The sequence below is a fragment of the Manacus candei genome, unplaced genomic scaffold, assembly GCF_025592945.1.
Source record: "Manacus candei isolate 608988 ecotype Guabito, Panama unplaced genomic scaffold, ASM2559294v1 h1tg000024l, whole genome shotgun sequence".
NCBI lineage: Eukaryota > Metazoa > Chordata > Aves > Passeriformes > Pipridae > Manacus > Manacus candei.
The window spans coordinates 7,425,140-7,450,707 of record NW_026138072.1 but is presented as its reverse complement, the minus strand read 5'-3'; the positions used below and the strand labels follow the sequence as shown (position 1 = coordinate 7,450,707).

Here is a 25,568-nt window from a genome sequence, read left to right as displayed (position 1 = left end):
ATTATTGAAAGAAGACCCTTTTACTTGCTTACCTTTGTATTATGGCTTGCAAAGCCTGGTAGAATCCAGGGAGAGGTTCATCATGCACTCACATCTAGATTGTTCTGACTGAGTTATCCAGACATGTCAGTGTATGGATGCAGTTTGATGGTCAAAACAGGTTATAGAGGTAATTTGTTAATAATTGTCAGTCAGACGAGTGGGAAAAATATGAACCCTGTCTTGAGTAGCTTTGTTTTGAAAAACCTGTCAGATGGTGGCTGCATTACTTACAAAGCAGTCAGTGTAATAAATGTCAAGTTATTTTGAAAACTCTAAAAAATCTGCAGTAGCCACAGAAGTGCTGAAAACAGCAACCTTGGCTTGGAGGAAAAGCTTTGACTAGCAAACAAGATCAGCCTACAGCTCAAATTATTGTACTGTAATATTAGTCTGGCTTTCACATTACTTAAAATTGCAGTTTAGGCACATACAGTGAACTGGCTGGAATTTATGCTGGCAGAAAGACTGAGTAATCTTCATTCAGACAACTTCCTGCCAGATTCAGTTTTAATTGTACCAATGTATTTGGTATAATTTTTGTAAGCCTTTTCACCAAGGCGTAAAACTCTCTTCTTTAAATTAAATTAGAAGGAAACACTTGTTTGACGTGGAAAATAATGGCTATCAGCTTCTCAGCATAGCCCCTAACGGTTGATCCAAAATATACTTTTTTCACTACATGCTATTGCCATAATGGGTCACATTTCAGTTTTTAATGCTAATCTTCAAAGCTATATGTGACATTATCATGACTTACTGTGAAATAGCCCATGGCATATAATAAGTATTACCACAGCAAGACTTCCATTAGAACCTTAGAATTTAAAGCCAGTGTGTTCCTTCCACATGAAAGGCCTGCCCTAGTAATTGGAAATTATTATCCCAAAAACCAGAGATGACAACAGGCCTTACAAGTCAGTTGAAAACTGCCTAAACTCACCTTATCATTTTTAAACATTTTGGCATGAGGACAGGATGTGGAGAGGAAAGTTTCCTATGGACTTCAAGAAGAACCATATGCCCATGTTTGCATTCCAGAGATTTCTGAAGGGCTGAGAGTATCTCAGGACTTGATAAAACAACTGCACATTACATAAAATTACAAAGCTTTAAATCAGGCTAAAATGGTGTTGCTAAAATGTTGTTACTCTAAGATGTAGTTTTGGAGAGGTAAAGGGTAGAGACATTATAACTGATTTTTAATTAAGTGAATTGATTTCTACTTCAGGATTTCTATTCTATTCTATTTCTCATTATAAGATGTAATATTCCTTTAATAAGCAAGGATTTACTTAATCTCAAAAGTATATTCTATAAAAGTAATATTACTCAGCTTCTAATTTCTAAAAGTTCAGAATACATAGTATCTTCTGTGTTTGCCTTAAACACAGAAGAGTGCAGTACATGGGGATTTGACACTGAGCTCATAACAATATAAAAATAACTTCAAGACAGATGGGCATGTTTGAAAGATTCAGAGCTTTTGACTTTAAGTGCTAACGTGGAAGCATCTGTGCCAGCTATGAAACAATGTCAGTCTTCACTTACATGACTTCTGGAAGATGAACTATTTGTATCATATTTATACACCTTTCAGTTGATTTTGTGGAAGACAATGAGATAATTAGGCTTGGGTAATAGATAGCTTCTCTATACTATGGTGTGTGGTTTTGTCCTTTTGCCTATTCATTTTTACTTCATATGTAACAACTATTTGCTTCAAGCCTGATCTGAAGCATCAAGTTGCTTTGGATATTTGTTTCTTATGTCTTCTGTAAATGTCAGAAGGGGGAAAGTTCCTTATCCTTAAGGCACGTCTAACCTTCTGTGTTCATTGCTTCTTATTTAAACAGTGGAAAGAAGCATGTTGGATTTTCCCCAGCACATTTCACCTGACAAAGAGGTACGCTTAGCAAGTACAGAAGCTGACAAAAAGCTTTCTAATTTCGATGTGGAGATGAGCATGAGAGAAGATGTGTTTCAGAAGATTGTTTATTTACAGGTAAATCATGGTGATGTCTGCATAACTTGTTATGTATCTAAATGTATCTAAAATTTGTTCTTATACTCAGTGCTTTTCAAAATCACTCTGTATTTCCTCTCTGTCTATGCCAATCAAATCTTTCCAGTGGGACACAGCTATACAACAGAAAACAACCTACCTTGGTGCTTCCACTCTTTGCAGGCCATATCTAGGTCTCTGTATTCTTTTCTCCATTTTATCTTTAGTCTTCCAATGAGCTGATTAAGCTGGAAGCTAAACTAACAGAAGGAGACCTATCAGGAGAAGCATTTTTTTGTTTTCTGTTGGCTGAGCTCCCTGAACTCATTCCAAGAGGGAAGGAAGAGGCAATACAGCACTGTATTTACATTGGCTTATACTGTTTTTCAATTTGTGTCCAAACTTACACTGTATTGAAATAGTTAAGAATTTTAAATTTAGAAGTTGTTTTAAGTTATGAAGATTAATGAGAACATATAACTTGGAGTGACCTCTGAAATTACCTCTTTTGACCTGCTCATTATAGACAGTTACACTATATACTTTTGCTCATCAGTTGCTTTGACCACAAAATAAAACTATGTCAAAAAATGCTTTTCCTGTTGGACTAGTTTCTATCCATTTTGTTTTTCTGTTTAGCTTCTCTTCTAATTGAGCACCCTTAGGTATCTTGTATTCTTCATTTGTACTAATTATTTCGTAGCTCAAATGGGAAGAATATTTGGTTTTGTTCAAATCTAGTGACATTTAGTAATAATTTCCCAAAAATGTCTGATTTAAGGATAATACAAGGAAGCTATCAAATATGAAAACTAAAATATTTTTTTTCCTATGGTTTACATGTGAATCTTCCCTTTCAAACCCCACTAATTTTTAACCTTCTCATAATGCTAATAAGACACTGGAACCCCTACTTCTTGGAGTTGTTGGTGGTGCTTTTTGCAGTGTTGACTGAGAACCAGAATAATGCTTGCAGTGCCTTATTAAAGTGCCTTCCAATACCATTGTCTTCTTTTGCTGTGTTTTCCAGAGAAACTTTCAAGTGTTCTCCTCTAGCTGGGTATTGTTTATGTGTTTGTACAGGTATATAATAGCCCCATTCAGTTGTGTGTTGGCAGATAGTGCTTTATGTTGATTTCTTTCTTCTTCCCCTGCTCTGGCTAGTGATTAAATGGTTGGATATGTATTTATTATTTGCTGTGGTTTTCCCCAACATCCAGTATAATATATGCAAGTACATTTAGGGCAGATCTTCCATATCTCTGAATCTATCTATTTTTGATTTACAAGGATATCTGACAGTAGTTAGTGAAAACTGATTACTGTTACTTGCTACTACTACTTTCTTAAAATTTTTTAACTCTTTCATTTGGTGTTTTCCTGTCATTTACCTTTGCAGCAATATTTGGCCTTTATGACAGTTAGAATTGCTGATTAAATCTCCATTCAGTATTTTTAGACATTTCTCTTGGCTTAACTGCAGCATGCAAGCATGTTTTAGTATTAGTTTTCCAGAGATGCAACCTCTGAGCGTATATCAGCTTCATAATAGCTGTTAAAGTAGTAGCAGTTTTGCTGTAGCACAACTGTGAAATTGCCAATAATGCCAGACTGGTGAAATCTTGCTATTTCCAAATTATACATTTTTTGTTAATTTTTGCTGAATTTCTAATGCCTTCTCCTGTTAGAATCTCCTAGTTAAAAAGTCAGGCTCCAGGAACACATAAAAAAAAAAACACATAAAAAAAGAACCTCGAAAAACAGGCTTCAGACTTCTGCTGAAATTAATTTATCAGTTCAAATAAGGTAAAACATTTTCATGAAATCAAGTTTTTCATGGCCTCACTGGGGATTTAATAGTTCAGGTAGATGAATTCAGTCCTGCACCGTGGCCAGATTAAAATGAGATGAGGAGAATGAGGGCCCTCACACTTCCCTTTTCTTTATAACACAGTCCACTAGGAGACTAGTAAATCTGCTTGATCATAGTGATATCCTGAATGTTTTTGCTCCCCTTAATGAGGGCTAAACTTTTACAAGCTAAGAACTGTTTAGTATTCTTTTTAGATTATGCTTTATTTAAGAACTATTGATCGAGGAAAAATGATTGAGGGTTTTGTGTTTAATTTGAGAAAATATTAAAATAATGCAGTCTCTTTCTTTTCCTGACACATTAGGGGAAAAAATTCCTGCATAAAATCATATTGTTGAATTTGCTTCAGATCTTATTCGTTGGAAAACTTTAATTTTGAGGTTTGAAACTTGGAGTAAAAGTGAATTTGGTAGTGAAAGTATCATTTTAAATTTTATTACTCCTGATATCTGCACATGCTGACTAGCAGAGGCATGCTTAAGAATGTTGCCAGTCTTCTCCACCCACATGCCCTCAGGAAACAGCCTGTTGTAAACAGCTGCTGCAGGCTTTGTTCATGGAATTCCAGGTAGGTTTTGTTTCTTACTCTGCCTGAAGATTTCTTCCTGGAAAAACGTAACATGGTTGTCCAAAAGAAGTATGAAATGGTATATAAAATCATCAAACACGACAATTCTAAAACTTCTGGAGAGTTCCAACCTTTCATGTGTGGAGTATATTCAAAATTAGTATTTCTATTGCGGAAATTGTTCATCAGAGAAAATCCAGGTGATGAAGACCATCTTGATCAGACCAAAGTTCAGAGATGGCCCCAGAGCACCCTTGGTTCCTGTGCTTGTGAAGGTTTATAGGCTTGCTTATCCATAGAGACCTGAGACGTCTTTTTGAATGTGTATCATTCTTACCTTTAGCATATCTGTGATGCAGATAAACTTCACAAAGCCTAATTAGTGTTAAAGTGTATGGAGAAATGTATAGTCATCAAGAGAAAGATGAAGAACACTTAGTTTTTCTTCTCTTTTTGCCCAAAAGAATCTTCATCTGTCTTAGCTTTAGGAGGAGCCAGTATTCACTGGCTTTAAGGGCTTAAAATTAGTGTTTGTGAATTCCCTTCTTCCACCTAAAATCTTTGCTGGATTTGGGCCCTGGATATTTTCAGGAGCATGACAGTTCCATAGGCCCAATGGAAGGACTGGAAGATCCAGCATAGTGCCTAAGTAGCTCAGTGAGACTTTTCACAGTCCTCTGTCCTAAACTGTTACTGTAATAAAAGCATTGGCTTTTTGTAGAGTTTAGCATACTTAATTTTTTGTCCTCAGCCTTTCTGTTTTTGAGTCTTGCAGCACAGTTAGCCCAGTATAAATGACGTTAATATAGTGGCAGTGTCTGCATTTTTCACCTCTGTCATTTTGAAGTTGTGCTATTTCCATCACACTTAGTCTTAGGTCAGAAAAAAGAACCCTGGAATTGTGGGTTGTCCAGTGGAAAAACAATATGTGAATTTAATTTTGATTGCTACAATTATTTTTGTACTGAGTATTATAGCATCGACACTCCTAGATGTAGTGCTTTTGGTAACATGAAGATCTTGGTGAAGCAGCAGAATTTCATAGAGTGTTATTTGCCAGAAACACAACAGGAGACTCAAGTGTTGGAGGGAGTAGGGCAATAGCATTTTTTTTATCTTTGTGTTATGAAATACTCTGTGTGACTTGTCTTACACATTTACTGGGAATGAGAATGGAGATATGAGGTTTGAGTTGGAGAGGACAGAGGTCGTGATTTTCTTCAGTTACTTTTCTCCCAAAAAGAAATTTCTACCATTTACATCCTTTTATTTAAAAACAAACAAACAAAAGTGATATCTAGGTGCTAGGTGCAAAAAAATCATAGGTCTAGTGAGGGGTACTCCATGCAATCACCTGGTTGAATCATTGTTGACTTTAGCTGTGTGGTGACCTATAGTAGTAGGATCATCTTTCCATGAAAATATGGATTCTTATAAAAATTACCTGTAAACACATAATATAAAAAAGAAAAAAATATTCATCATTCCTGTGACAGTAAGTCTGCCTATTGCTTTAGAAAAGTTAGTTTATCACAAAGTGAAATAACTGTCATTTTGTTTCACCAGACTTATAAATTCTTGCATGTAGACTACTGGTATATGCATTAGAGTTTTAGGCGCAGAGTAAAAACAAAACTAAACTATTCTAAACTCTTTCATGGTTCTAGAAACCAATTTCCACAAATTTTCTAATCTTATGTGCAGGGCACTGGCAGGAGTAGATATTGTCTGTGTTATTGTGTAGATTATTTTTAAATGACAGAAAAATCTGTTTCAAAGTTCTTATTTATACTTTTTTTTTTCTTGGAATACCACTACATTCCTGTCTCTTAATTTTTCTATTTAAGGAAGTGAGGTATTCTGTACTGACAAGTCATTAGTTGACAGCTCTACACAATTGTGTGACTCATTCATAAAATTTGCATGTTTCAACATCTGTGCTTTTCAGAGATGCTAGTCAAGCATTAATTTGTGTGTAGGTAAACTGATGAGAGGTTATTAAGACAAGTCATAGCTAATTCCAACAGCTTCATATTTGAATGTGAACTTAAATACAATATGTCCTTTCTACCAAGTTAATAACTTTTTTAATGTTCCTTTTAGATGAGAGAAGATAAAATTAGAAGGTGTACACCGTTATTTTCAATTTAGGACAAAATAGCAAGTTTCTGAGTAAAACAGTTATGCTGTAGTCAATTTGAAGGAAGACTTGCACATGTTCTGTTGCAAACACTGTCCTGTCTCTTATTGTTGATGCTTTAGGAAATGGTGATTCAAGAGTCTTTGTAATGGCATAACATAGAAATATTGTTTTTAGCTCAGTTGGTTAAAACATGGTGCTAACACCACCAAGGTTGCAGGTTTGATTTCTACACGGGCCATTCACTTAAGATTTGGACTCGATGATCCTTGTGGGTCCCGTCCAGCTCAGAATATTCTGTGATTCTGGTTATTTGTTGTCACTGCTTGATTGTTTCTGAAAAAAAGAGATGTATATGCTCAAATATTATGCCATCTGATAACCTTCAGTGACACATCTAATTATTTGGGAGTTTTTTCAATCCCTCTGACTTATAACATACAGTATTACCTTATACCACTGATTTTCTTGAAGTGTGTATAAGAAAGCTATCTCTACAGAAAAAGCTGAAGTGCACTGGAGTGAAAACTAAAAGGACTTGCCATGATGACAGCATGTAAAAGTGCTGAGTTACTTGTACTTTAAAACCATTCTGCATCGATATAAGAATACTATTGTGTAAGGTAACTGTTTTGGGGAAGTCCTTTACACTAAAAAGGCATGTTCCTTTTTTACTATGACAGTGCTCTAAAGAACAACTCTGTTCAGACCCTTCTAATGTTTGTTATGTTTCTTACACTGTGTTAATTCAAGTATTCTGTTCTGTCATTTCAGCAAAACTGCAATCTTGAAAATGTAAAGCCTGAAACAAAGCGATATCTAGAGAAATCAGTCCAAGTGGGAAAAAGAAATGGACTCCATCTTCCTAAAGAAGTACTGAATGTAAATATGGACCATTTGTTTATAAAGCAAAGGTTATAAATTGTTGAAGGGATAAAATTATGATTGGTTAGCTGTATTAAGCATGTATTTGAACTTCATGCTTTTGGATCTGCTGAATTACTGCTCTGATCTTAACTGTTCTTAGTTCCAGATCCATCCTTTCAACTTCAGTCACTTTAAGGTGTTTAAATGTTAAGGTTTTTAATCTGCTAGACACTCGTAGTACTCGGTGGATAGATGTGGTATGCATCACATTTTAGCCTTTGAGAGTAAAAGAAGCCTAGCTGGAAGAGTTTTGTTATATATTCTGATTATGAGAATGCCTAAATAAGATTCCTAGCAAAGAGACCTCTCAAAAAATGTTACAAGTTAGTCTGCACTTCGGTTCAGAAATATGTATAACTGTTGCAAAGACACAGCTATTTTAATTTCATTTATTGACCACTGTAGTAAAATGTATCCAGGATTTTAGCATTTTGCCTGAAAAAAAAATCAAAGTAGGTTAAAGGGAAGAAACAAGTGACTCTGAGAACTTTGGCTCCATTAAGAGAGGATTTACTCATGCATATGAAAGCAATTCTCACTTCCAAAAATCATGAAGTAAAATTGACAGCATCTGAGATGCTATGGCATCCCATCCTCAAGGAGAAGGGAGCACCCAAGACTTGTAGATGCTTGTGGTTGAAAGGAATGACAAAATCAGAGAGTCCACAAAAGCTTACAAAGTTTTATTAGTAAATTACAGACTTGGCTTGGAAATTGGTATTAGTCCCTGACCCCCTAGTATAAGCATATGGCAGTGGGTTTTGGATAAAGGGGTAGAGTGAAAGGGAAAAGACAGAGAGAGAGATGAATTAAAGAAGGGGAAAGAGAAAGGAGAAAGGGAGAATGAGATCACTAATCTGGGCTCCAGCATCAATTCAGCTGACAAGGTGACCAGAGTCCTGGAGCTTGGTGGGTGTACTTTGTACAGATAAGTTTCCCATGCCCTAGAGATAAATTTTGCACTTTCTGAATGAATTAGTCATCATGCATAGTCCATTCTTCTGGACCTTTTTGGAAATGGGTAAGGCATTGGAGGTCTGTGGTGGTCTTGATCCCCCTCCTGCTACAGTCCATGCCCACTTCTCCACCTCGTTTCTGTGCCTCTGCTGTACTGTGTTGTGCTTATCTTCAGGAGACAGAACAAGGACGTTTGTTCCAGAACAGGGCTGCCCTTATTCTATATGGCCCCTGTTCCAGCCACATCTTGTTCTTTTTAACAAAAGTCCTTGGCTGTTCTTACTAACAGTCCTTGGTTGGCTCCATGGCTATCTTGGTATCAGTATTTCAAGCATATCCATAGGCCCCTTATCTTCTAGCCTTCTACAGATGCCAACATAATTCTCTTTAAATTCTGAGTCATATATATGTAACAGCCTTTATTTCTGACTCTTGAGTAGACTTTACCCTTTGTAGAAAATAATCATTCTTCATCCACATCTTTCAGTTTGTGAGAACAGTTTTGTGTGTATTTTCATAGTTTAAGGGTAACTGATGCCTCTAAAGATATTTTGAAATTCCTTAGGAGACAATACTTGAATTATATTTAGGTGAAAAAAATTGGCTGATGGGAGTCTTTGGCAAGGTGTTGGGGTTTTTTTTTGTGTATGCATTCTCCTACTGGTAACTACTGTGTTTATTTGAACTTGACTGTAAGGTATAGAAATTTATTATGAGATATATTAGAAAATGTTTCAGATGGATGAATATCCAGATTTTAAAAATGGTTTTGGAGTGGTCTTATGCTGTGGGGGTATTCTGTTCTTTTTGTCATACCATACCTGTACAATTCCAAAGCAGTGTTTTTCAGTAGGTTGAATGCATTTTTACTCCCTTCATTCTCAATTGTTTTAGTGGGTATTTTTACACTTAAAATTGTAATTTAGCTTTTCAAATAAAAGAAAATAATTGAGTGTTAGAACATAAACTATTCAGTGAATGTGTTTAATCTGTCCAGTCCCCTCTAGGTTGAGTTTGGAATGTTGGAGTGATAGCCCTGATGCAGGGTTCCTTGGCAACAATATTGCTAAGGGTCAAAAGAAACATAAAAGGGAGGCTGGTGGAGAAGTATGATGAAGTGGTGGTGAAGTATGATGCTACCTGCAGTGTGTTATTTGCTCACTGCTGGTGTTTACTGTCAGCTAGTAGAAAGCCTAGCTGGAAAAAGTGAAGTACTATTCATGTGGAGGATAGAAATTACCAACTTTGATTTTTGTTTTTCCACTAAGTTCAGTTTATACTCAATGCAGGAAATAAAGACAATGAAGAAAAAATTGAATGAGCTGTGTATAGACTTTAACAAAAACCTGAATGAGGACAACACATTTCTTGTATTTCCTAGGGAAGAACTTGGTAAGTGGTATGCTTGCTTTCTTCAACTTCCAGTTTTACTTGAGTAGCTGGTTTTGGCCCCATGAGTGATGGTAAGATCAAGGGAAATTCTGACTGTTTTCCAGTCTTCTCTGTTTCCTTTTTAATCCTTCCCCAGAGTCAGTTTGGTGTTATCCTTTGCAGGTTTTCATAATGTCTGCATAGATTTTTGCTTCCTGAAGTGTTTGCCTTGCATCAAATTGGTCCTCCTTTTTTAGCATAACTTAACTCTGCTCCTTTTCTCAGTTCTCCACCACCAAGCAATTCCCTGTGTATTACATTCATCGTAAGTATTGGAAAAGCTTTTTTGCCCTGCAATATATTTGAACTAATTCAGTAATTTAAAAACTAAGCTAGAAATTGCATGTGATAGAAAATTTGGGAATTCATTATTTGAAAGGCATGGCATAAAATATGCTCTAATAACATTAGAGATTCTTTAATGTCATTCTGGTAGCCTTACATGTATTTCTCTTTGACTTGCAAGCGTTTCCAAATTTTATTTTGCTTGGTGGAATTTGAAAAAGTTTTAGCAAATAATTGTGTCTCAGTTTAATGAGACAGAAATGTTTGCTTACGAGGGTGGGATAGGAGAAAAACCAAAAACTCCTCCCTCTGAGTAATTATAACTTCAGAATTAAGAGGCTTCAGTTGAAAAGGTGTGGAAAAGAAAGTAGCAGCTCTTTACTAAATATGTATATGTAACATAAAAGAACAAGCGACAATTCCGTAACCCAACTTCCACCCAAAACAATTGCGCTTTTCGCCTTTCGGCGCAGTTACAAACACGGCCAGCAGGGGGCGCTGCCGCCCCGGGAGGCGGGGCTGCGGTGTCTTACGGCCAGCAGGGGGCGCTGCTGGGCCCGCAGGAACGGGGGCTGCAGTTGCTCCGCGATGGCCGGCAGGGGGCGCTGTCGGGCTCGGGTGCCGCCGCCTCTGCGGCGCCCGGGGCGCGGGAGGGAACCGGGTCGGTCCCGGGGAGGCGGCCGGGTCGGTCCCGGGGAGGCAGCCGGGTCGGTCCCAGGCACGTCCCGGCGAGGCGGGCCACCACCGAAGGGGAGAGGGGGAAGGGGAAAGGGTGGTTCCTCCTGTAGACTCATGCTGTCAGAGGCTGGCTCTGGCTGGGATACGTTTCCTCGTCAATGGGTGCAAACGCCGCCGACACGGGAAAGGAGGAGGGGAAGGGCCACCTTTCCCCTCAGCGGTTCCTAGCAGGTGGTATCCGCGTTCTGATGAATCCGAGGCAAGTCCAGGCAGAGCAGGGCGTGAGGAATCGGAGGCGAACCGGGACCTCCCTCGGGGCCAGAAGAAGCCAGTGACCCGGCTGAAAAATGAACCTCCCCCTCCACACCTCTCCCTGAGTCAGGGAAGAACTAAAGAGCCATCCCCAGAGAAAAAAAAACAACTGAGGCCTCCCTTCCCTCTCCAACGGTGGCTACCGAGGGAATGGAGATTCCCTTACACAATTTAGCTCGTGTGCCGATGTTATTTAGCATTTCAATAGGGCAGTCGTTAAGGCCCGGGCTAGCCTAACAACGAAGTCTTAGCTTAGTAGCAAGAGACTGTTGGTATGGGAAAATTCACTAGGCAAAAAGAAAAAAGTATGAAACTATAACAAATTGCGAAAAGGTGTTTTTTCTGTGGAGATTTCTAATTTCAAAATAGATTGCAGCAAAACAAATGCAACAGTCTTACAAAAACAGGGGAGTAGGTAGTTCTGGTAATTACTGTTTATTAAATTCTGTTCCATAGATGGCCTTCCTGATGACTTTATTAATAGTTTAGAGAAGACTGAGGAAGACAAATATAAAGTAACCTTGAAATATCCCCACTATTTTCCTGTTATGAAGAAGTGCTGCATTTCAGAAACAAGGAGAAAAATGGAATCTGCCTTTAACTCGAGATGCAAAGAGGTATGTTGTGTATTGGTTGTTCTACAGTGCAATGACAGAATTGAAAAAATGGAGCTAGACATTCGAATGTTATATTTGAGTTCTGCTATTATTAAATCAAAACTTATCAGTGTGATCTCTAAAAGTTCCTTGCTTCAGTTTATTCTGATGTCCAGAGACCTTAGAAGTTGACGATCTGCCTCTGTGTGTGTACATATCTTAATCTTCAAGTGGTGCTGTTAATAGAAATAACAGGATTTGGAAATAAATAGGATTTTGATCTTTTATCAAATTTCCTTGTAGTGTTCTGCACATGTTTACTGACACTTTGCTCACAGAAAAGGATGTCTGATTGTGGCTTCTATAGTATTTTGGGATTTTTCAGAATGAGAGGGGTTATTTAAGCACAGGTTTTAATTATAAAATAAGGTGATTAAATGTGAAATTAACACATTGCATATTGATGAGAATTTTAATTAGATGTAAAAAGCCCTCCTGTTTTTTATAAAAGATGTATTTAATGATCTGAAAAATATTTGGAAGCCTGCCTTATAAAAAGAAGAAATAATTTCACAGTTAATTTATACTGATGAGACCACACAACTAGGTAGGTACAAAAATTGAAAAGAATAGAGAATATGTCATTCAGACAGTTGTACCAACCATTTATTAGAGAACAGTGACAGAGTTGAACTTTTGTGCTTGAAGTACTGGGAAATGAATACAAGATAAGATAAAATGGCATCAAGAACTGAACACTTTGCAAGTCAACACACATAAGGGTACTTGATGTTAAACTGTGGAACAATCTTTGAATCCAGGGTTTGATTTTTTTTTTTTTTTCCTCCCCTGAGAAATCTCACTTTTCCAGAACTCTAGAGGTTTACACAGTTATATTTTCAGCTTCTCAAGGATCCTCCAGCACATTTAGGTCAGGGCTTAGGGTTTTGTGTTTCAGATCTTTCTCTGACTGCTATTGTCAGAGTGGCAAAAGAGGGAAATTTGCAAACAGGTTTTGAATGTTGGCACAATACATTTACAAGCTGTCTTCATCGCTAACAAGCAATTAAACCTGATGTCAGCAGCTTCACTGTTACCTTTCACAGTTAAATGATTGATAAAGAAACTAAACTCTTCACAACTGTTAGTATCCTAAAAGGAAATGGTATCCATTTTGATTAATTAAAACAGATAAATTATAATAGGGAGCGTAATGACTGTGATCAACTAGAATACTAGCTATCTGCAATCAAATGCTGTGAAAAAAAATTCCAATAGTCTAGGTAAATTTAGGGGTTTTTATATTTATATCTTAAAGTGTTTCATAGGATTTCAGATATTATTCAGATGTTTTGATAACATGTGTTTTCTGGTTTCACGTTCTTTTTTAGGAGAACACAAAAATTCTTCAGCAATTGCTTCCACTACGGGCAAAAGTAGCAGAGCTTCTTGGTTATAATACACATGCCAACTTTGTCCTGGAGGTAAACACTGCAAAGAGCACAGATAATGTAACAACCTTCTTAGGTTTGTTCTCATTTATAAGCAATACTTTTATATTTGATGTGGCAACATGATTACTCAGCCAAGATTATTTTAAATACATAACTGGGTCACAGTATCCATCATGTGTAGCTAGAAAAGGAACTCTCTGCTGCCTCCGTTCTGGCACATGTATTTTTTAGACTGTAGCTGTACAAATGCAGTTGCTCCAAATCAGGGAAGCACAAGGCGAAAATCTGAAAATCGCTGCTTTGTGACAGCCGATATAAACAAGTGGTTGTGTCTTTCTCTGCCCCAAAATGCGGTTATCCTAATTTAGAACCAAAGTAATATGTGCAGCCTAGCCAATTTTATCAGTTCAAGAGGCTGCATCAGAGTTGCAGCTTTCCTTTCCCATTTTTTGCACAATTTTTTGTGCATCCGTAGCCTTGGTGTCTTTTTCTGATTCAACTGCGTTAAGTATAATGAAAGATTACAGTATGGGATGATGCAACTTCCATGATCTGAATTAAAAAATTAAATCTGGAATGATGGATTAAATCTGGAATTCAAAAGCCTTGTAATGGAATTTGATCTGATAACAGAGGTACCTTGAAAATTTTGAACTGAGCAGTTTATGAATTTATAGTCATGCTTTTGACGTTAGTGGGCCACTCTTTTGCATGGAATTAATCTCTACTTTCTGGAATTACGTAGTTCCACAGAGTAGCATGTGTTCCTTTATTAACGTGTCCTAACACCACTTAGGAGTGTATATTGATGTATCATACAAATAACCCCCCCCAAATAATTTAGTACAAAAATAAGGTATGTTTGTTGGTAGTGGGCTTTTTGTGTTTATGCATCAATAAAGAGGTTCAAATGCTCTTCTTCCTTCACCTGTAATTCTTTGCATTTCTTCTGAAATGCTCCTTCAGTTTAGGTGCATATTTGGCCATACCAATTATCCATATATTTGACAACTCACAGGTAATTTTGCGTTATTAAATGTTTGAATTACCTGGTGTTTTTTAATTGTGCGTAAAGTATTTTGGACTCTTTTTATATCCACTATATTATTGTAATACTGTGTTTTTTCATTTGTTTTGAAGCTGACACTCAAAATCTAGCAGTTGCTTTACAAAGTAAAAGCATATGAGATCATATACTTTTCATAAATATCATGCTTCGTGGTAATTCTCACAGAGGGAGAATGTTCATCAAATTAATTGTCACCTTTAATTTAGTTCTTTTGATATATCCTCAGCTACAAGCATGACAGTATATTTTGCTCTACTTTGTTCCTATCTGTTCATGTTTTAAATCAGTGTTCATAAGCTGATCTTACAGCTAAGAAGAAGAGCATTCTCTCCTATGACACATTCTGAATTTAGCACAATACAAGCTTCAATCATGAAATACAAGTATTTCAGTCATGTAAATGTAACGTAATTATATATAGTGCCTTACAGACTACCTAGAAAGAGGAGTAGCAATTCCTCGATTTTACACTCTAGATATCAACAATGAACATTCATCTGAATTCTTAAGAAAGAAGAAAGTGTCTGATAGTCCAGAAATACTTAAAAGAGAATAAGTACAGTAGGTACTTTATGGAAGTTTCAGTAAGGTTAATTATTTTATATTCAATGTGTGTGTTTCATAGTGCTGTGGCGCTTTCTTGTCCAAGATAAGTATATTGGAAAGTATTTGTACCATAGAGATTAACACCCAGTGACTTTGCTAGTCTGGAATCAAGAACTCTTGAGTCTCTTGTTCTTTTATCAGGCTTTAGCTAGAAGTATTGAATTTTGTGATGCCCTTGCAGGTACTAATGGTAGTTGTAGTCTTTTGCTGCTGCTACAGAAATATATTAAGAAAATTGAGATTACATGAGATAAAATCAAAGGATTCAAGCAAAAGTGTCTAGTGTTACTTTCCATTTTGAAAAAATCTAAATTCAACACCCTTCACAGCTCTCCTAGGTCTGCCCTAGTACTGTAGTACTACTGGAGTACTGTATCACAGCATGCCTGCAGTTAAGGCTCACTAGGACAAGAAAATGGACAATTGGTCATGGACAATTGGTCAATGAATGGAAAACTCTAGCTTCCACTTCTGGAGCATGTGCTTAAAGTTTTCAGTGTATTTTATAGGAATACACATTATAGTAACGTAGAAGTTGACTCCAAGGCAATCTTTTTTTCAGATGATTTGAGTAAGAAGCTAAAGCCACTGGTTGAAGAAGAAAGAGAATTCATTTTAGATTTGAAGAGAAAGGAGTGTCAAGAAAGAAACTTTGATTATGATGGAAGAATCAATGCATGGGATCTTCATTATTATATGAACAAAACTGAAGAGCTGAAGTACTCTATAGATCAAGAAAAACTGAAGGAATACTTCCCAATTGAGGCTGTTACAGAAGGCTTACTGAATATTTACCAGGAGCTGCTGGGACTTGTATTTGAGCGAGTAGAAAGTGCTCATGTTTGGCATGACAGTGTTACTCTTTATGCAGTAAAGGATAAATCAACAGGAGAAATGTTAGGGCAGTTCTATTTGGATCTTTACCCCAGGTAATTATGATTTAGTGTTTTAGTTATGTGTTTAAAATGGATTTTGTCTTAGTTCTTGCTTCTATTCAGTTTATGAAGCATTGCTACTTTGTAAATTTTTCTTTTGTAGTACTGCTATTAAGTCAGTTATCCATAATATCCATAATCTATGAATTTTCTCCTTTCTACCTTAATACTGTTTTAATTTTAATTTTTATTGAACAATTATATTTCTGTCTGCTGAGTGTTCCTAGTTTCTCTTAGTTCCTTTTTACACTTTATATGTGTATTTTGTACTCTGTTGGTCTATATGTGTACTTTTAACCTGTTGGCCAGACTGGTAGAGAAAATGTCAAATAGATCAGTAGCAAGAATAGATTACTGTTGAGCAGACATTGAGATTTACATATTGATATCTACCTCTCCAGCTCTCTTTGTAGCTATCTACAGCATCATCTCTGTTTTGTCAGAGATTGTGAAACTAGACTGATTTGACAGAATTTATTCTGAACTACTCCTTTTTGACTGTCACTGGGTTTTTAGGTTAGTCAGTACAATAGTACATAAATTATTCTTTTCAGGATAATGTACCTGTCTCCTTCACCTGTTTGCCTGCTTCCATCTTTATGTGTGTCATGTGAATTGCTGAAGCTATGTGTCAGTAGTACTTCTCTGACTTAACCTGAGTATTAACTGGGTAGTTTAGGGCAAAATTTTCAAAATAAGTTTTCTCTAAACTCTTGGATCACCGTAAAAAATGCAATGTACTGTATTCTTTTGTCTCCTGTCATAAAATAAAAAATACTGCTTCAGAGAATACAGCCTAGTCCTTGCTGTTACAGTTGCAGTTTAAAACAGAATGAACATCTAAAGTATGTATACTTCCAGTATTATAGTAAAAATCAGATTCATGTAAATGCTGCTGAAAATCTTAAATTGTTGTGATCTAAGTACAAGATTACAGAGGGCACTTTTCCACTTGTGCTCTTAAGAGACTCACTCTGAGTCTCTAGAAGTCATGAAAAGATGTAATTTTTCTGTGTAAAGCTGTGTGTAAAGACACTGACTGATTGTCCCTGTTCTTGAACAGGCTTCGCCATTCTGGTGAGCAGGTTTGAAGATAGTGTCTGGTTTATTTTCTTATACAGAGAGGGAAAGTATGGGCATGCAGCATGCTTTGGTCTACAGCCTGGCTGTCTCCTTTCTGATGGCAGCAGATTGATGTCTGTTGCTGCTCTGGTAACCAACTTCACAAAACCAGCATTGGATCGTCCATCATTACTGCGACATGATGAAGTAAAGACTTACTTCCATGAATTTGGTCACGTAATGCATCAGATATGTGCACAGGTTAGTGATGTTTCGGTTATTTTTTACAGTGTCAGGTTGGGTTTTTGTTTTAATTTTTATTTAAAACTGAAGCAATAAATACACCTCCTTATGAAAAACATTTTCATACAGACATATACTTTTGCATTTGCATCATGCAGGCATCTTTTCAGTCGTCACAGGTAGATAGATGTATGAGGTGAGGAAGATGCTCTGTCGTGGTTTCTGTCAGAGGGCTTTTTATTACATCAAGTTGCACTTCTGGATATTAAAAGTAAAAAAGGGTCCTGTACCTATGAATGAAAATAATTTCTAAATCCAGATGACCTTTTGGCATTTAGTACTCTTGAGTGCTGTCACTCTTGATATCAAAAGCATAAATGCCTGAGCCATTGTATTTTCTGCTCTGCTATCTGATAGGTTTCTTACAGTGATCAGACAGAACTGAAGTTAGTTTCAGATTTTGCATCAAGATGACAATAAAGTTGTAATATTTCTGGTTTCATTTTTACTTATATCTAAAATTAATTCTGCCAGATGATAAATTTATTATTAGTGTAATGAAAATTTTATATTACAGAGAGAGGTGTCAGTATTCACTCACCAAAAAAATCCACATAATTGTCTACAAATCCAGACTTTGTGTAGCACTTCATTCATCTTCTGTATAAACAAGTACCAAATAATAAAATCAAAGAAGTATGATCCACATTACATTCTTGACCATTATCCTATAGATTGAGACTGCAGAATAAAGAAATAGTCGCACAAATCCATATATTAAATCCAGAGTTAATAAGAAACTAGACTTGCTTAGATACTTTTGAATCATGTTGAAAGGAAAAATATGTCATCTTCACCCTATGTTAGGTGTTTCTCATACCACAAATTGAGTAATAAAACCTAGACTATGTAGAAGGTGTTTATAAATGAAACACATTCAGCATTGGTATGAAACTGTACAGAACTGACTGCAGCATAACCAGTAAGAATGTGCCTGGTTGTTGTGGAGTCCAGCTGGGGCAGCTCAAGCCAACAATTCTACTCCATATGTATTTTAGTTGCTATGGAATTGCACACATGTCAGGGAGGCCTCCTTTCCAGTTGTCTCTCACACTGCTCTGGTGGGTTTTGTGTGCATAGCTACCATGCTTAGTGCTGCTGTATTGTATGTGAATTGTTATTTGCATGTGTGCGGATTTGCTAATCCCACATAAGAACATCCTGTCTTTGGAGTTTGTGTGTACAAAACACTGTCTTGTTTCATGTGATTATTTGTTTAAGCATGTTAAGACTTGACATTTAAATGCTGCCTATGGGAGGGAATCTGTGAGCTGCTGGTGAAGATCTGATAGTCTGTGTAATACACTGGAAAAAGAGAGAGATACTGCTGGAAAGTGAGATCAGGGCAGGGAGGGGATTTGTTTATGCTGTTAGGAGAGCTCTTGAAGTGACTTGACCCAAATGTCTAGTGGCTTTTGTTAGTGTGATGCATGGATAATGTGTATGGTTAAATGAGGATATCTGTTTTGTTAGTATGTTGATAAGAAGGGGGAAAAAAACCATAAAATTGGTCTGGCAAGAGGAGGTAGACCTATTACAAGACAAGGGTGGAGTGATGGTGGGAAGTCTCTACAGATCTGCACAATGGTATGGGGCTCAACAAGGTCAAATGCTGGGTCCTGCACTTGGGTCACAACAACCCCAGGCAGCACTCCAGGCTGTGGGAGGAGCAGCTGGAAAGCTGCTCAGGGGAAAAGGACCTGGGAGTGCTGTTTGACAGTGGTTGTTTGACATTTGTGTTGCTGTCATAACCTAAAAGATAAAAATCAGTAATGTTAAGAAAATGGAAGTACTGCTCCATACCAGTCGATAATGCAGTAAATAACCACTGAGAAATCTAGTTTGTTCCTTGGTAATAGTCTTATGTCTTGATTTTTTTCTTTTTCCTCCTTTCTTTAAATTTAATTTTTAAACTATTATTATTGGTCAATTCAAATGATTCCTTTTGCTGCGATTAAAACTGAAATTTTGACATATGAAAATTTGTATTCTGCTAGAAATCATGGCTTCTATTTTCATTTAATTCAATGGCTTTTTCTTTTAGACTGATTTTGCTAGGTTTAGTGGAACTAACGTGGAAACAGATTTTGTAGAGGTACCTTCACAAATGTTTGAAAACTGGGTGTGGCAGAAAGAGCCACTACAGCAAATGTCAAGACATTATAAAGATGAAACCCATGTTGGAGACACTCTCCTTGAGAAACTTGCTGCCTCTAGACTGGCTAATACAGGTATCTCTCTGCCTTTTCTCCCCACAGTATATGTACAAAAATACATTATTTAAAAAACTGATGAACACAGAAAGCCCATTCAGTTTCTTCTGTGTGTACACTTATCATTGTCTTTCTAGGTTTATTTCTTTGGGTACCCCCATTAATAAAGGCTATGATGATAGTACCACTGTTTTCCTGGACAGTAGCAGCTCTGATTTTCCAGGCCACCCACAGTACTAAAAATTTTTCCTCTTCATGTGGTTTTTTTACCTACTGGCATTGTTCATTTAAAACTGGGGAAGGGGGGGGAGGTTTGGTGGTGTGTGTGATGGGGGAAGAGGAGGGGTCTGCTGTGGGGTTTTTGGTTTTTATTTTATTTGTAGTCCAGAGCAGGCACTGTGCATACAGTGAATATACTGTCAGATTTTCTGTATGTATTGTCTACATTTGATTTGCACATGACGCTTGACAGACATGGAAGTTGTTTTCAGATTTAATGAACATAGATAACATATCCCAGACAGAAGTGTTGTAGCCCTGCATTGTTCAAATAGCCTCTTAACTTCTAAATCCAGAACCTTAAGTCCATATTCTCTACTTTCCCAGCAGATATACTGCCTTCCCAAACTAAGGTTCTAATTTTCTTCTCCTGCCCCATCTTGTACTACCTTATATGTATCTCCAAACTGAGATTGTAATCTCATGTCATTGCCTATCATATCATTGTTATTCTATCACTCCCACCCCTTTGTTCCTCTAATCAGGGCTTCTCATTTATAGTACAACTTGTCATTAGACACTGCTGTTTATTTCATACTGCTTTCCTATCCTGAACAAGAAGTCTTTGTCCCTGTGGCTTGTACAGACTGTAGCTGCAAAGCATTTTGTCTGGGTAAAGGTTCATATTTTGTAGCTTCTTAAAAAAAGCTTACAGCAGCTGCTGCAGCAGTTCTTGGTGTTCTTTGAAGTGTCTTAGGGTAGATATACTAACTACCAGCTGTTCAAACTCTGAGTGAAATGGTATATGGGAAGCAATGGCAGCTGAAAACATTAAATATTAAGATTTGCTTTAAAATATCTGCTTTGTTTTATTTTTGATCTGTGAGGAAAATAACATTTGAAAAGATGGAACTTATTGTGACAATTCCTTTATAAAAACTCTGCCTCTGTAACTGGAGCAATTCAGATGGGAACGATGCAACTCCAAGTTTGTTCCATGGTTAAAATTCTAATCATTTAATGTGCATGTTGAGATCTTTGAAGGAAAGATGCAAATGAAACTCCAGCTACTTTGATGCTGGTTAATTAAATGTTCTTACCCACTTAGGCCTTTTAACCCTCCGTCAGATTGTTTTGAGCAAAGTTGACCAGGCACTGCATACAAAGCTATCTGTTGACCCAGCGGATGAATATGCTAAATACTGTATGGAGATTCTAGGAATTCCTGCCACTCCAGGTATGTCAGTATGAAACTTTTATACAGCATGTCCAAATGGTTCAATTTAACATGCCATTCCTTCCCAGTAATTCTTGGCATACAAACCCCCTAGAGCTGTTTATGAAATAGTCTACTTTATGAAGCCGAAATAGTTATTTTGAAACTTAGCATTATCTTAATGACCTTTTCTGAAGGAAAATTAAGGTAAATATAAAAATTAACCTTTTTCAGGATATATTTTAATGTGGTATGATGTGAATTCCACTTTAGATGTTCTGTCACATCTGTGTTGGAGGTACAAGTAGCCTAAAATGGGAAACTGAGTTTCCTTTGTAGTCAGTGAGTTTGTCCAATACTTTGAGGCATACTCAGACCCTTTATGTTAAAAGTTTCAAAGTAGTTGTTATAAATTCCTTATCAATTTATTCTTGAAGTACTGTATTTTATTAAAATAACTTAATATTAATCTACTTTTCAAGGAACAAACATGCCAGCTACTTTTGGACATCTGGCAGGTGGTTATGATGGTCAGTACTATGGATACCTGTGGAGTGAAGTGTTTTCCATGGATATCTTTTATAGCTGCTTTAAGCAAGAGGGAATAATGAATCCAAAGGTAGGTGATGAATACTTTTTAACAAGCACTTTGTTGCACTTTGTCTCTGAAACAACATTTATTGCCATCTTGATCCATAGGTATAACATCTCAAGTACTTCTGTACCTGTCAAACTCAGATCAACAACAAAAAGGTGTATCAGTAACTTTAGAAAATAATCTTGACATTTTCAAGAGCACTTAGATTTTAATACAATTCTTACATCATTATGCATTTAATATTATAAGACTTAAGACATTGTGTTGCCTTGTCTAATGCCTTCCTCTGTAATTTTAGTCTGAAAAAACATTTCTCTGTTGCAGGAACAGATGCATATTCATCTGCTGTGAAACCTGTATGATAGTAGTGTTCTGTTTCCATTTCCAGTACATTTTGTGTACCTCAACTGTGTGGTCCTTTTATGTAATTACTACATAGAAAATTGAATTAATTCAGAGCTTTCTCTGTCACAGCACAGCATAATGCACAAATTGGTTTATCTTTAGTTTTACTCCCAAGTCCATTTTGAAGTCCTAATCATTAAGAGGTTCTAGATTTACTGGGCCTTTTTTTTCTTGTGTAACTCTCCAATCTGTTCTGCCTTAAGCAGAAAGAAAGGATAATTAGAGATGTGACTAGTAGTCCTGCTAATTCTGGCGAAGTTTGGTCTTGATCCTCTTGTGTTCTTGATTCAGCTGCCAGCTTTAGTTCTTCCTTTCAGTAGAGGTACACAAGAAGGAAATAAAGGAAAGAGTAGAAAAATGTATGATTGTCCTTTTCCTCTCCTGGAATTTGCCTTCTTTCCTCTCCTTCCTTATCACAGCAGCCAGAACTTCTAGAACTGTCCATCGCTCTAGAGGATGGTGACAGTAAACAAGATTAGATTTTGATCTGAACAAAGAGAGGAGTCCAAAGAGCAGATGGGGTGAGGCCAGTAAAACCAAAAGGGGTTTTATGGAGAAAAGCAACCAACTTAACAGTTTTAGAGAAGAAGTGACAAAGAGTTTGGAGGTCAAGACTGATACTACAGGGATGGGGATTCATGACAGGTACATGTGAGAATAAGCAGACCTGTTTGTTCATTGGCAGTCTTGTCACTTGCAAATAAGAGCAGCAGAGAAGATGTATCAAGCTAAATGAGAGAATAAAATAACTTTTTATAAAATGTTGTTCATGTGGATCCTAAAAATAGGATTTCAGGAGAGGTCAGACTTGCTGGGTTTTATAACTGTTAGCATTTAGGAGAGATGGTTTAAGGGTACTGGTGCCAAAGTTGTAGGACTTCGTGTCAGTTTTCTGTTCTGACACAGATGGTGCCCCTCCAGTGTCATCAGAGACCTTTTGTTCTGCTTTACTTTGCAGTCTCAACACTTTGAGTGATTGTATAGTCAAAACCCTAAGCCATAGTTCACCAGAATTGCTCTGTTACCTTTACTTCTCCTGGGGGATGCCTTTTATTCTGCTTTTTGTGAGAATTTTTGTTTTCTTTGCCTGTGTATGGGAGGCTTTGAGAATAAGTTAAGTATGATAAGAATTAATATTTGCTGTGGTACAGCTGAAAGACAACTAGTACCTCTTTTAATGGGAAACCTGCTATCCAGGCTAAGTTAGGAAGAAAACTGATTATTCATGTGTGTGTGTCACTCAGTTTCTACTGTATATGTGCACACAATTTGCCTTGATTGCTGATATAACTTGAGGTGTAACAGTGGAGATTTTTTCCCTCACTTTTCAATGCTATCTTCTCATATTAGTTCTTTTTCAACCCAAAGAAGCATTCTATCTAAGTGCAATAGTGTTCCACAAGATGCAACAAACTGTTTTATAAACAAATACTAGATAACTGTTCGATTTTTGTAGTACTCATACTTCATTATATCTAGAGTTAGACTAGTCTTCAGAATAGCAGGAAAAGAAGGTTGTTATGGTGTTATGACTAGGGCTTTTAGAAATTTGGCTTACCTCTTCCTGTTAGAATAAAACCTATCTTCCTGTTTTGAACAACAGTTATACAATCTAGTCTCAGAGACTGGATCTGTAAAAATTCTTCAGCAAACACTTAACTAACTTAATTGGTTACCACACTCCTCAGTTCTTCCACATTATCTGAAATAACCTCTGGTCTCCCTAGAACTAAGCAGTGTTCTGGCTCTGAAGGGACAACAGCAAAGACTCAAGTCTACTCAAATAATACTTTTGATTGACAAGGAATAAAATCTTTGTTTGCTGCTGATGTTCAGGAAACTAACCCAAATAATGAAGTATAAGCAGTGCTTCAGTGAATTTTTTTTTTTCAGTGAATTTTTTAGGTTTTTGCAGCAGTAATTCAGACAATTCTAAATGGCTAATGTAATGCAGACTGCAAATGGTAGTTCAATTAAGTCTTGGAAGTCCATCACTTAAAAGGACCTGTGCTTGTTTTTACAGTACAGTTATCAGGAAGCAATGTGGTCCTGTAATCCCATGGCTTTGAGCTGTGGGGGAAGTGTATGCATGTATATATACTGACTAAAAGGAAAAAAGTGTCTTCTTCGGTATCAGAAGCATCTGGGACATCTGCATGCAAATAACATTTCCTTATCTATAGTCATGTCTCAGAAGCCCAAAATTCTCCAGATATAATATGTTCTTTAAAATACAACCTCTTATTAAGAAACTCCTCATTACTTCCTGTTGTCTCAGAAACTTCATTCATTTTTTTTAATAGGAATCCATTCCTTCTGAAGCAATAATGTTTATTGCTGGACGTAAAACCTGAGTTAAGTCCCATTACATGTTTGGATATATTATATATACTACTGTGCATATAATATGTGTATATGTGCATGTCATTCTACAATGCTACAGCTGTCTATCTCTGGAGTATCATCTCTGTTCTCCAAACAGAGATTAAAGATAGAGAAATCATCAGTTAAGAGAGAAAAGATGTTATGGCCTTTTTTCCTACCAGTCAGTCACAGAGATAATTCATCAGTGAAGATTTTGAGGAGATTGTATGTTTGTTATGCTATATGTCTTTCAGACAAGTTATGACTGTAGCTTCCAAACCAGTGTAAAACCACAAGAAAAATAATTTCTTCAAGAATTGGTTGAATTTCTGCTCTCTTGAGTTCTTCCAGCAGATCTAAATTATACTTGTGCTGTATCCTGATTTGTTATTAAGGAAATCTGGAAGGAGGAAAGTTGTTTTATCATGAGTGGATTTTTAAATATGCAAAAAATACAGAAAAAGAGGCAGTTGGCAAGATAAGAAGTATTAACACTCTGCTTTACCTTCAGGCTGGGATGAAATACAGAAACCTTATTTTGAAACCTGGAGGATCTTTGGATGGAATGGATATGCTGCAAAATTTCTTGGGGCGTAAACCAAACCAAAGAGCTTTCTTATTGAGTAAGGGATTATGTGTTCAGTAAAATGATGATTCTTTTGTAATGGCATATAAGTATGGAATGAGCTGGAAATGTCGGTGTATTTCACATCTTGACTGTGTATCACTCTAGGCGAACTGGGTCAGTTTTTGATGATTTTTTAAATTGTAAAAATAAAAATATGATTTTTAAAAAAAATTTCATAGGACTACAAAATTCAACACATCAGGGAAAAAACTGATATGTGTGAAGCTGAGGAATTTGGATGGTAATTCTTTTTAATTGTTATGAAATAATACTAATCAATATGGGGATTTGATGCCATAGTTCTCTTTTAATAGATGTACTTAAATTGTGTCTTGTGAGTGAATTTTAAATCTGGAGGGGATAAAAAGGACACTACCAGCAATAAAAGAAACAAATTCTTTCTTATTCTGTATTTTCTGTTGTATTGACTGCTCACTTTGTCTCTGATGGAGAGGAAGCGTGTTGGTTTTTGTTATTGTTTGGGTTCAGTCTCGCTTCCTGACAAATTTCAAGACTGAGAACCTGCCCCAAAGAGCTTTACGCCAGAGATGTGTGATACTTTTAGACTTCATTCTGATGCATGTTAAATTCTTATATCATTTATATACTTACACAGTATAATTAAAAAAAGAAAAAAAAAACAGCCAAAATCTATGACCTTAGCAGTTCTTCCATCACTTTTTTG

General features: G+C 36.6%; 1 protein-coding gene across 2 annotated transcripts in view; it reads left to right on the top strand.

Annotated features, from left to right (window-relative positions):
- The window catches only part of NLN (neurolysin), a 39,759-nt gene that overhangs the window by 12,878 nt on the left and 1,313 nt on the right, over positions 1-25,568 (top strand). The window contains exons 4-14 of one of the 2 annotated variants that reach the window (XM_051788418.1): positions 1,896-2,044; positions 7,400-7,507; positions 9,799-9,901; positions 11,672-11,832; positions 13,203-13,338; positions 15,503-15,869; positions 16,997-17,198; positions 19,285-19,471; positions 20,781-20,909; positions 21,371-21,507; positions 24,767-24,878. In XM_051788418.1, coding sequence (XP_051644378.1) covers positions 1,896-2,044; positions 7,400-7,507; positions 9,799-9,901; positions 11,672-11,832; positions 13,203-13,338; positions 15,503-15,869; positions 16,997-17,198; positions 19,285-19,471; positions 20,781-20,909; positions 21,371-21,507; positions 24,767-24,878 — 1,791 coding nt within the window. Of the gene's footprint in view, positions 1-1,895; positions 2,045-7,399; positions 7,508-9,798; positions 9,902-11,671; positions 11,833-13,202; positions 13,339-15,502; positions 15,870-16,996; positions 17,199-19,284; positions 19,472-20,780; positions 20,910-21,370; positions 21,508-24,766; positions 25,534-25,568 lie in introns of those variants that run through there. The other variant, XM_051788417.1, reaches the window with a different exon arrangement.